The sequence below is a fragment of the Corapipo altera genome, unplaced genomic scaffold (assembly GCF_003945725.1).
Source record: "Corapipo altera isolate COAL_440 unplaced genomic scaffold, ASM394572v1 95, whole genome shotgun sequence".
Taxonomy (NCBI): domain Eukaryota; kingdom Metazoa; phylum Chordata; class Aves; order Passeriformes; family Pipridae; genus Corapipo; species Corapipo altera.
The window spans coordinates 2,837,744-2,850,073 of NW_020884947.1; the positions used below are offsets into that span (position 1 = coordinate 2,837,744).

Below are 12,330 nucleotides of genomic sequence, written 5' to 3' on the forward strand. Positions count from 1 at the left end.
GCCTTTACTATACAGACCCTTTCTCCACTGATACAGAGGAATTCACACTGAATATGACAATTTGGAGATAAGAGTTTCATGAAGCTGTAGGAAAAAACCTGAAAGAAACGTGCTCAGTTTATCATCTACTTTGTCTCTAAAACATACTATGACAACATTTTATACTCACTTTCCAGAGCCAAATGTTAAAAGACTTTTTATTTTAATGATCATTTTTTCATCCAGTGTTGTCTCATTTTAATTCGTAGAAAGAAGAAAGTACCTTCAAAGTCCCCATCTCTGGCTTTTGCTGCAAGTTCTGAGGATGATATACTTTCTTGACATAAAGCACAGTCTTCCAATGCTGCATTCCTTAAACCATGATTAACTGTAAAACAATTCAAAAGTACTCATTCACATTTTTCCAATTTTCACTTGAAAGGTTCATGTTAGAACTTCTGGGATTAGACTACAGTAGCACCTCTGTGTACCTTCTTAGACTTCTTGCTTTTTCTTTACCCTGACACAAACAGTGATTTAAAAGTCTACTCTATTCTTCTTTGGAATGATAACAGAAATGAAACATGCTGCTATTACAGGACATGCAGTCCTCTTACTTCCAGTAGTTTAGCTGCATCCTACACTTTATTTCCCAATTCTTAAACTGGATCCTTTTAAAGAAGTAGATTATGAGAACAATGACACATTCCCTAGGTGAATAACACACATCAAATCATATGTATCAAAGAGAAACTTCATCCCAAAAGTCCCTGACTTTTATTTGCTCATTTTATTCATGCTTACTTTTGTCAACATCTTCTTTTTTAATGCAAGAGTTTATCCATTAGAAATTATATCCAGCCAAGTACTATTGACTAATATATATTTCCCAATGATAATTCCTTACAGTTCCAGTTTCTTTATTACTTTTATTTGAATGTTCAGGAGTTTTTCTATTCTTTTTGGATTCTGTCTAACACCTTTTATTTTTTTTTAACAATGAAAAAAACCAGTCTCTTCACATCATGACATGCTGCCACCACAGAACTGTTCTGGAAGTTTCAACCAGAAGTAATAGAGAACTGTAATGCATGTTGTGCATTATCCCACTGCAGAGTTGGGTTGGATTGGAGGTTTTTCTGCTAACTTGATCCAACTTTTAACCAAGCATGTCACATACAATTATCAATGCTTTTAAACGAAACTAAGAGAAAGGAAAAGTTTTCCATCAGGAGGAAAGGAAGTGGGAAAAAAAAGAGCTCTGATCACCTTCAGATGCTGATAGTTCTAATCTTAACAAAGGACAAAGGTAATTGCAGTCTTGCTGGGATGACATGGTTATTTCTAGATAAGTTAGCAGACTTGCCACTTTGAAAAAGAAATAATCAAAATGGTCACAGAGAAAAAAAAAAATCTTTCACTGGCTCATGATCTTGTTCTGGTTCCATTATTTTAATTATCTAGAATTAACATGTGGGTATTTTTCTATTTTGAAGCCAAATTCTCATTCTCATCTTATAGTCTGCTCTTTGGTAACACACAGGAATACATGTAGGAATATGGAAACAGCAGGTGCACTCTGAAGGCTTTATTCTTCAGTATTTGCCTTAAGACATACTCCTATGTACCTATACTTGCAGTGATTTCAACCTGTTTACAGTCTGTTTCCATGACTTCTTTTAAACTTAGGTCAAATCACTGTACAGTGAGTCCTGTCAAAAAGATAATAGTATGTTAAGGGAATTCTTGTCAAATAGTTCATGGATCCCTATTGGGCTATCAGCAGAAATTTACTATAGATCTCTTTACCTTTCTTCTGCTTTTCCTTGTCTTCTGTTTCAGGTTTGGTTGCCATAACTTCAAACAAAGTCTTTAGGATACTTCTCAGATCACTAGCATAGTTTGTCTGCAGCTGGTCAGCAACACCTTAGGAGTTCAAGAAAACGAGTAAACCATTACTAGATTACTACACTGTCCTTAAAAAAAGTTCTTAAATTTGCCAGTTGCTACTAGTGGTGGCTTCTTTTATTTTTAGGGGATTACTTGCTCATGTTAGGAATAAAAATTGAACATTTAATTAAACTAATTCTCCGTAATGGCCAAATTACATCCTGGTCTTTATGCTACCAAGCAAGTCAATACTTATCTTCCTTATCCTTTGGCAGGAAATACTGAGAGATTCCTATTGCATGAAATTAGAACTGCTGCATCAAATTTCATTCCTTGAACACAATAGGACATCACCATGAAAAAGAAAGCACTTTGAAGTCAAACCTGAGACACATCCAAACTCTTCGTCACTACAGATCTAAAATGTTTGCATCTCTGATTCTGTAAGTTCCCATGAGGTAACAGGTCCTTCGAGACCAGACTGCAACTCAGGCCCCAGAAACACAGTCCTCCTGCAACTGCATCTCTAGTCCTTTCTACCACAACTTTATGTGCACCAAAAAAAAAAAAAAAAAGGAAAGGAATAGTTTTATAAATTCAAAACAAAAGGTGGCTCTCATACCTGAGATACAGACAAAAAGGCGGTGAATAAGATCATTACTGCCATGAAATCTAGATCTGATCTTCTCTCGTGTGGCAATTTTAGCAGCCTGCAAAGCAAGCTGGATTTCTTCCTGATCGATGTCATCAGATGAACAAGAACTTGTCATTAAACTGCTGTCAGAGAAAAAAAAACAATGTAAAGGAAAGTAATGTAAATCTTCACTCAGTTGTTCAGGATGTTCAGCAAATCTTAAAGGATTTATGACTCAGGCAAGACTCTACAGCAAACTGGAACTAATTGCTGTAAATTCTTGTTGAAGTTAATCAGCACACAACCAACCACCATCACATTTGACTTTCACTCTGTGACACAGCTGCAAAAAAATTTTAAGCATAAAATCACTTGTCCGTATTTTATTGCATTTTTCCTTAGCTATGACAAAGTGCTGTGCCATTTTTCACATTATCTTCTTCTGAAAGCTCAGTCCTGAGAACATAATTCCACCAAAAATCCTGAAGGGGAATATCAACCTAAAAATGTGAAGGTCAGTTCTGAAGTCAACTTAGAAATTTATTAATGTTGAAATTAATGTGAAAAAAAGGAAATTCTGAATTATGTTACCTTAAAACAGCAAGAATAGAATCTAAATATAACTTCACCAAAAAAAGTGGAAAGAAGAGTGATAAAATATAATTTACACAGTACAGAGGTAGATTAGTCCCCTTACAAATATAACAGTAGAAATTGCTGAAATGTCAAACTATTGTAAAAGAATGGCTCATCAGCTCTAAAGAGATTAAAATGTGTTCACCAAATGTCTACCCAAAATTTATATTTTCTTTAAAAAACCAGATGCCAAGGCATTCCCAAACCTTTGCACCCCAACCCCCCTTGCCATTTTCCTCTTACGGAAAAGAAATTTGAAAGAACCTCCGACCACAGGGAAGATTTGGTAGGAATCTTCAAATCAGGAATTACTTGAAGTATTTGTGAATCAAGATGACTTCTTTAAAAAAGGAAGTACTTAGGGGAAAAGTAGCACTTTGCCCTTAAAAATCCTTAAATGTGAGTAAAGGGAGTGCAGGATGTAATTACACTGAAGCCCTAAGGATTCATTGTGCTGACCAAAGGAGACACAAGTCTTCTTACTCTACTACATTCCAGGACAAAAAGAACAGTAAACAATTTTTCTACACATACTGAAAAAAAATTCATATTGCCATTTATCACAAAAAGCTGGACTATCTTAGTTATAATCATACTTTTGCTCTCCCAAACTCCAGCACTCCTTACTCTGCAGAAAACTATGTGTTAAAAAAAGGAGTTACTAACTGCATAATAGCATGTATAACAAAAGAAGTAATTTCTAACACATTTCAATCTGCTTTTATCAAGTGCAGAAACATTCCCCACCTTGCAGATTCCATACCTATTGCAGTATGCATGAACAATTATTTCAGGATAAGACATATAAGTAACATTTATAATTACTAATAACAAAATTTTATAGGAATATAGTTTTGAGATTCTACCTGTAGGCTCCACATGTAATCCTTTGAAATGTAAAAGAAAAATTTATTAGGCCATGCAATCTTAAAAGCCCTAGGAAAAACAAAACTGAAAATAAATAAGTACTGGAGATTAGCTATTGATAGAAATATCAATAGAAGATGTGTAGCACGAGTACCTTAACTGGGTTCCCATTCTTTCAAACACAGAGTAAAGAGCAGGCTTGCAGGAGACTCATTTGGTTCACGTGATCTATTGCTACTAACAAAAGAAAATCCTCGTAAAGAGATGTTATTTCTATGTTTGCAGTTCTGGCAGCACCATGACTGACTGGGTTTATTAAAGACACTGAGAACCGAGTGAGAATTCTCTCTTTCAATTTTTCTTTGCTTTTTCGTAGGGGACATAATATATCTATTATAATAGCAAGCCTGTCAGTGTGGAAAGGTCTGTGTTCAAGACAATGAAGAGGTCATGTAAGAACACGGCTTATGAAGGTGTAAGCTGAAAGGCAGTGAGAGCCAGGAAACAACTCCTGACTTGTAGTGGTGTGCAGTTAGAGGATTGCCTCTTCACACAAATGCTCTCGTATGCAGATGAAGGAGTCTGCCTTGTTACATGGCCAAATAGGTTCTATTTTTTCTTATTTTTTTAAAAGAATTTTTCTTAGTGATATACACATTTGTATCATAAATTGCATGGAGCTCCTGACAGAGCCAAATGCAGCCTATGTTAGTTACAATGGTCTTGTTGAAACTCCTGATACACAAAAACCCTAGTGCAAGAGAAAGCAGGGGCTGATTCAAGGATGACTCTTCCCTCCAAATCACAGTTGAAGAAATATTTCAAAGTCAGGTGTTAAGTGGGCAGAGAGCTGTGAAGAGTGCTTTTCAAGAACATAAACTACTTAGTCCTTTCCCATTTTGCAGAAAGGAAGAAAAGCTCATTCCACAATTCTGACCAATTTTAATAATAATTTTTGCCTTTTTGAGACTCTTTCAAATGGGAGGAATGCAGTTTCACCTACTCCCCCCCGAGAAATGTGGTTTGACCTACTTCTGTACCAGACTACTCTGTTAGATTCTGTGGTTGTGTCATTAAGACTGGTCACGTCACCACAAGACTGGCTGGAACCGTTTTGTCCTCAAAATCCCTAGCACAGAGCACATACAAATTGCTTCATCACTGTGAGATGGATGGGTAGCATGTATGCACACTCACATTTATAACACATGTTCGTATGCACACTCACATGTGAAGTACAATATCCAAATACAGAAGGTTCAGAAAAAAGGATATTTGGTACTTGTGATTGCTTGTGTCACTGCAAAGAAAGATGTGAACGCTCCAGAATAATTTAAAACTGGACCTAAGAATTACTATGGAGTTAGAAACAATTACTCTGCCTTTATCAACACAACCAAGTCAGATTTAGACAAAAGTGACTTCAAAGAATGACTAATTACCATCTGTTCTTTACTTTAAAACACATCTTACTGTAAAAGAAGGTAGCCAGAAAAATTAATATCGTAGAGACAGTTAGAAATACTGTAAGAACAGAAACACTGCAATTGTTTCAGATAAACAACAAAACAGACAGGTTTTTTTCTAACAGAGTATCCTAAACAGTAATGATTGCATCTGTGCAAATAGATTTCTCATAATATTTTTAAACTGATATTACATAAAACAAACCTGAAATTTGATCTGCACAGTTCAATTTACCTTTTTTTTTCCCAGTTCTATAAGGAATACCTTTCCTACGTGGCTTACCTAACATGCATAATTTGGCTCAACATTCCAAGCTGATACCAGATGTGTAGGAAGCATTTCATTAATGTCAGACTATACTCAAATCTGTAATGTTTCACAAACAGCATCTGCAGAATCAAGTCTCACTGCAGAATACAAATAGCCATACTATACTACAGACAAGTTGTCATTCTCTCAACTTTTTTCTTGAAGGGAACCCTGAATTATCCAAGGAATTGAAGAGATAAGACCAAAATATGCATGGAACTCCCCTTGTGAAATGTTTATCATATACACAATGCTTATAATGTATTTCTTTTTCAAACTGTAAAAACACTGCAAAGTTAACACATCTGAAGATGAACATAAAGAAATAAGATTTTATATCAAAGGTTGATTCCAAAGAGTAAACCCGCTTATACTTTATAAAGGAACAGGTACCCTTTGGTAGATACAACAGATTAGCTTTTTGCTTAAACTTGGTTAGCATATACCCATTTTAAAATTACGCTTCCTTTTTAATGTTAAAAGAGTTTATTAAGACTCTTTCAACCCTTTCAAGATGTACCTCTAGAACCATTGCTTGGTCTCAAGGTTTGACTGTGAAATTTAGTCAAATATGTACAAGCAAACAGAAGTCAATAATGTAATTGTACACAATATCATCTTTCACCTGTGAAAACAGTTTGATTTACAGCTTTTACATTTCAAAGGACACTTGTGAGCCAGGTTAAGTAGTAGTATGCATACATAATGGAAAACAGGACTGTGGAACAAGGTTATGACTGACATTTTCGGAAGTGGCCAGACACCTGTGATACTGTAAGGCTTTGTGCTGTATTTGTTGGTCATTGACACTCATCCAAGAACAGTAAAAGCAGCTAAGTCTAAAACAAAACAACCAAAGTAAATTGACTGAAAATTGGCCCAAACGTAAGTATTTTACATTTGTGCTCAAAGAATAGTCAAGAGCTGTAGAAAGCTCTAACCACTCATAGACGTCTCCTTCCAAATTTGTCTAGAAATGTTTGGTTCTTTAAACCTGAAATCTGCTCTGAACAAATGCAAAACATATGAGATTCTCTGAAAGAACCTGTCACTACTAACAAACAAATCTTCAGAGTATCTTAAGAATGTATTAAATATACAGCAGTGACAGATAAAAAGAATTTAAAAGCTCTATGTATCAAATATGTTGAATACAAAAAAATCAACTGAATGATCATGTTTTCAAACAAATTCAAAAAAATGTTGGTTTTTTTTTTTTTTTTTTAAAGTGGTTCGCTTTTGTTTCTTTGTCCTTCAAAATCTTAGATCAAAAGCAATAGGTGGTCACTACTTGCAAAGCAGAAAACCCAACATATTCATTCTACTACATACTGTAGAACTGGAGAATGGTTAGGGTTGGAAAGGGACCTTAAAGGTCATCAAGCTTCAACAGAAATATGTGACACAATTATGTCATCAAATTTAAAAGGAAAGTAAGACCACTCTTTTGGTCTCTGATTTCAGGCAAGGTCTTCAATTACAAATAATTTTCAGGACTAGATTTCCGAAGATTGTCAGTGGTGCCTTTAAACAGAGAGGGCTCAAGTTTCAGCCAAACTCATGCCAACCAAGTTTAAGAGCAAAACTCTTAGAAGTTCTATGAACAATAATACAAATATTTACTAGAAAAGAATTTACTACAGAATTCAGTATATACCCTTACCAATTATACTATATAAATACCTGTGACACCAGGGATTCCTATTCAGTTTGCTCTGGAAATCTCCAGCAAACTACACAAGCACAGGCAGAAGCAAGAGAACTATTTGCAATAAAACAGGTAACACCTTCCTGATGTAGTGTGAAATCAAAGCTTGTGAATCCACTTCAGTGAATTCAAAATCTTGCATATTAAATGGTACTATTGTGATGCAGAGGATCACCCAGAGATGCATTTTGAGACCGAGCTATTCTTCAGGACAGGGTTTATATGAGCTGTATAGTAGCAGGTGAGGCACCTTCTACAGTAAGGAAATTCCTAAAACAAAACTCTGCAGAAGGTTTTGTGATTTCTCACATTCTTAATGTCCTACATAGAAGGACATTACAGTTATAAGCCATGTTGAAAGTTTTTACAAAGGGACAGTAGCCCGATTCTTTAATATAAATTAGGGTTCATTTAAAAATAGATGAGAGACTACCTAAAAATTATCAGACAGTGCAGTTCCTTGGACTTAAATGACATCAATTAATTTGCACTAATTGGCCTTAACAAATCTCTCATGTCCATTATTTAATGCCACATCTTTTGAATAATTCAAAATATACATATGTACAGATATATCGGGTACATGAATTTCCCTATATACGTCAGTACATTTAGAAGATTCTAGTTCTTACACTATTTCTTGAAACATATTACCATGAGCTCCATGGTTTTCATTTTGGCCCATACAGAACTTAGCACAATGTCCACCTTATGCTCTGTGTACAATATCAATAACAAACACTTTTTATCCCATCTACGACCTTTAAGGTTCTCTCTCATTTGAATTTTTTCATACTTATGGTAAATAAGAAAAAAAAAAAAAAGAAACCAAAATGTTTGCAGGCAAATCTATGTTATTGTTTGCACAGTAAGTGGTACATTGCTCCCACTTATATTTGTGTAGGCTGTAACTGGAAATCTCACCACTAACCTGTCAGCCAAACTATTACTCTTACTTTTCTACTTCACAAGGCTGCAGTCAACTTGGGGTTCCAATTTGCTAAAAATAACAAACAATAAACTTCAAAGGCCATGTAAAGGAACAAACACAACAGTTGGGAAAAGACAAAGGTTGCATACCTGAAGAACGACAAGAGGAAAATTATACAGGTTTAGGTAAGAGAAATGTAACTCTGCATAAAAAAAAAATACTACCTCCCATCCTATTTTGTGCAGTATCTCTAGTGTTTCTTTTTGGATTCTCTCAGAAGGAACACAATAAACAGTAGGCTAGAACTTGCTGGTTTTAAGGTGCTAGTTTTGATATGGTTGGAAAAAAACCTGTGAAAGTCATGGGTTCTTACAATTATTTTAAGTGAAGAGGGTGGCTAGAAATCAATTTTAGAGTCATTTAAACCCAAGCCAGAACATGTCTTATTATTTGGGTAATAGCATATATTTATTTAGCCAAAGACTATGTTTTAAGGAACAACCCCAGAAGCTACATTTAAAGCAGACTAAAAAAAGCTTTAATGCAGAACTTTATTTCCTGACTTTTAAACCCTAATATTTTATTAAGTCAATAGAGTTTTAAAATTTAATCCCTTAGGTATTTTCTCTTTAAGAGAAAAGGCTAAAGGGGGGGGATGACCCCCACCAACCCACCCTGAAAACATGTCCAAGGCTTCAGAACTTTATCTTGAGAAACAAATAATATAACTGCATGCAAATCCCTCTAGTTGGAAATCACCAAAAGAACTGGACTTGACAACAGTATTATCACATGTATTAGTAATGCCCAGCTCCGTTTACAGTAGGACATGTGCTAGAAGCCCCATCTGCTGTCAACCTTTTGAATTCCTCAGTAGGGGGAATTACTTTGCATATACTGCAAGATTTGCAGAAGCCCGTTCTTAGCTTCTTTTGCCCCTGTGGGCAATCTGAGGCTGGATAATTAAAATAAGGAATTTGGCTAACAGGATTATCCATATGTCCTAAATGATACTTTCAGCCAGGAAAAAGTCCTGAGCATTGAAGATAGTTGAATTCAAAATCAATATCAATAACTTCTGCTCCATACCCTGGCAGCTTCTGCAGCTGCCCACTCTGTTGGAAGAACATCTTCTTGCATCTTTCCTCAGCTCTTCCAACCTCAAACTCCAGAGCATTTCTCATTTGGACTGCAAAAACCACAGCTGTTAAAGCAGCATCTTACTAAACAGATCCATTACAAGAAACTCTACCTAGATAACTGGCTTATTCAAACTCATTACCACTCTAGACTGGGTTTTCAGATTAATGCAAAAGTCAGTATTTCAAACAGGAATTAAAATAAACAACACTGCCAGTGCAAAATATATCAACTTCTACAGTGCTTTCTCCCAGATAGCTGTTTTGGTCATTATAGATAAAACTTCTGTAAGTGTGCATATGAACAAATAACTTAAGCATTAGTAATCAACACAGCTGCTTTCTAACCATCAAATGAAAGTTAGAAGGTACCAAATTTACTGCTTTACTTAAAATTTAAACCATAAATGGATAAAAGTTAAAGTTATTGTGAAATTCAAGAAAAAACAGAACTGAAAAAACAAGAAGTTAGAATATTGCTTAGGTTCTACTACGATTTTTTCAATTCCACCATGACATTGTTTTCTAACACTTCCTTGCAATCAAACATACATTTAAAGCTCTCACTCACACTGCAAAAGGATAAATAAAATGAAATTAGAGCACAGAAATATTTAAACTTCAAAAATATATCCTGAACTGGAAAAACTGAAAGTGAAAACCACAAATAGTATATAGCACTTATGACAAAATGGTATGGAATATCAGCTCTGGTATCCAATACAGGGATAGAAACCCACCAGTTACAGCTTTTACTCTTTATCCAGAACTTGACACAGGACAGACAGAACCTGGATACCTGATACTAATACTTTCAGGGGCAAAGAATAACTTCATACAGCTTTTCAGCAACATCCTCTGCAATACATAAGCCACTATTCTGCATGGCATCGTAACAAGTGAATTAATTTAGCATCCAATTCCTGCAGATACACTCTCGAGTTGCAACTCCTGTGTGAGGCAGAAACAGAGATGGAAAAGCAGCCTTGAAAAACATTCTCCAGTAAGAGGAACTCTGAGGGAAACTTATTAGCACAATATTTTCACATTTCTTCCATCAGTTTCCTCAAAAAATAATACGGAACAAGCAGCAGAAGCATTAAAGCATCATAAGGTTTAAGAGAATCCCATAGGAATTCCATATCCAGACATGGGAGTCAAAGCTGAGAAAAGCTAATTAAAGTATTAGGTGGAGCCTTAAAATTTTAATTAGAAAAGAAAGCTTTCTCTTCATTTTTCACCTTCAATGCCGCAGTAAGTATGAGGAAATCCTCTTTTTTCCTCCAATCTAATTGTGATTTTACAATGTATCTGTAGGCATTGTAAAAACTCTGCAAAACTGCAGTTACTATAGTGATTTTAATTACACATAATCTCAATACTCCCAAACATGCTATTCAAAGGGTTTTACTGGGGAAAAAAACCCACTAATCTGTAAAATAAAATCTAATTTCTGAAAGCCAGTAATTTTGTTCTATTAGTATCACAGGAAACACCAAGTGACATTCAACAACAGATTTTTTTCACATCACTAAAATGAACATGATTATAATTGTGGCCAAATTACTAAAAATGAAAATTACAACTGAGCTATGCAGAAACAAGAACACAGACCTATTATGATCACTTTGTGTCAGTCTCCAGCCAGACAATATGCTTGATATGCCACTTGGAATATAGCCCCCAAATGGCAAATTTTAGGGTGTCTACCAATTTTGCTTGAACAGTCTTATTGCCTCTGCCACTGATGCTAGTCAGCTTAAAATACTGCCCTATTTTACTTGATTTACACAGAGAGCAGTATATTCTATATTTACTTCAACCACATCGAACATTTTAACACCTCTAAAATATGAAGTCTATTATTTTAATAGAGAAAGACCAAAAAACTTGAAACAACTGAATTTTCACCTTCTCACTGGAACAAGCACTTGTTAACAAGTAGCTTACACAAGGTGCCTGGGATATTCCTTGAGAGGATAAAATCTGCAACAGTTACTTGTTACTAAAGACAAAGATAAGCATAAAATATAAAATACCATGTAGAATATCCTAGAAAGGAACACTGTATCTTAGAAAATGCTGCACCATTCGGAGATTTAATTTTTTTTTTTTTGTCTTGCGGGGTGAAGAACAAGATAGGCATGAAACACATCAAGAAGAATCCTGGCGGTGAAAACCTAGAGACATCTGCTTCAGTCACATATGTCTCACTGACTAAAATCAAAGCAAAAGCTGACAGACCTCATCAACACTGACTTTTTTGTTTTGCTAGTACTGCTCAGCTGGTTGTTGGGGCAAGGGATTTAGAAGCAAAACAAGAAGGCTGTATGCAGCAGCCTGTTTATGTATTAATAGTGCCCTCACACTGCATGAGCAACAGAGCTGTACAAAACAGTACAGACTTTCAGTGCCCAAGACATACACAGACAGTTTGCAGTTCAAAATCATTAGGCAGGAAGAGCATCTATACTGGGAGTCAAGTCAGATTTGCTCAAGGTATAAACCCCTTTCTCTTCCCACAATTCTTTTCACTGAGTTCTTTATTTCCATGATTCCAGTACATGTAAAGCCATTACTAACAGCCTTTTTCAGATTATGAGCAGTCTCTCCACAAAAAAAAGCTTGACAGAAAAAAAGGGGGGAAAGAAAATCTACAGTAATGTACTGATCAAAACAAAAATGACAATACCAAACATTAATGCAGAATTAATCTGCCAGTTTGCATAGCTTCAAATATAACCTGACCAGGTTAACAATGGTAACAGTG

General features: G+C 35.4%; 1 protein-coding gene across 4 annotated transcripts in view; it reads right to left on the bottom strand.

Moving 5' to 3' along the window:
* ZFYVE28 (zinc finger FYVE-type containing 28) overlaps nucleotides 1–12,330 on the bottom strand; it is a 153,135-nt gene that overhangs the window by 14,320 nt on the left and 126,485 nt on the right. For 2 of the 4 annotated variants that reach the window (XM_027662660.1, XM_027662662.1), the window contains 3 exons: nucleotides 2,492–2,643; nucleotides 1,789–1,905; nucleotides 263–367 (listed from right to left, as the gene is read on the bottom strand). In XM_027662660.1, the coding sequence (XP_027518461.1) occupies nucleotides 263–367; nucleotides 1,789–1,905; nucleotides 2,492–2,643 (374 nt within the window). Of the gene's footprint in view, nucleotides 1–262; nucleotides 368–1,788; nucleotides 1,906–2,491; nucleotides 2,647–12,330 lie in introns of all 4 variants that reach the window. The other 2 variants (XM_027662661.1, XM_027662659.1) reach the window with 1 other exon arrangement.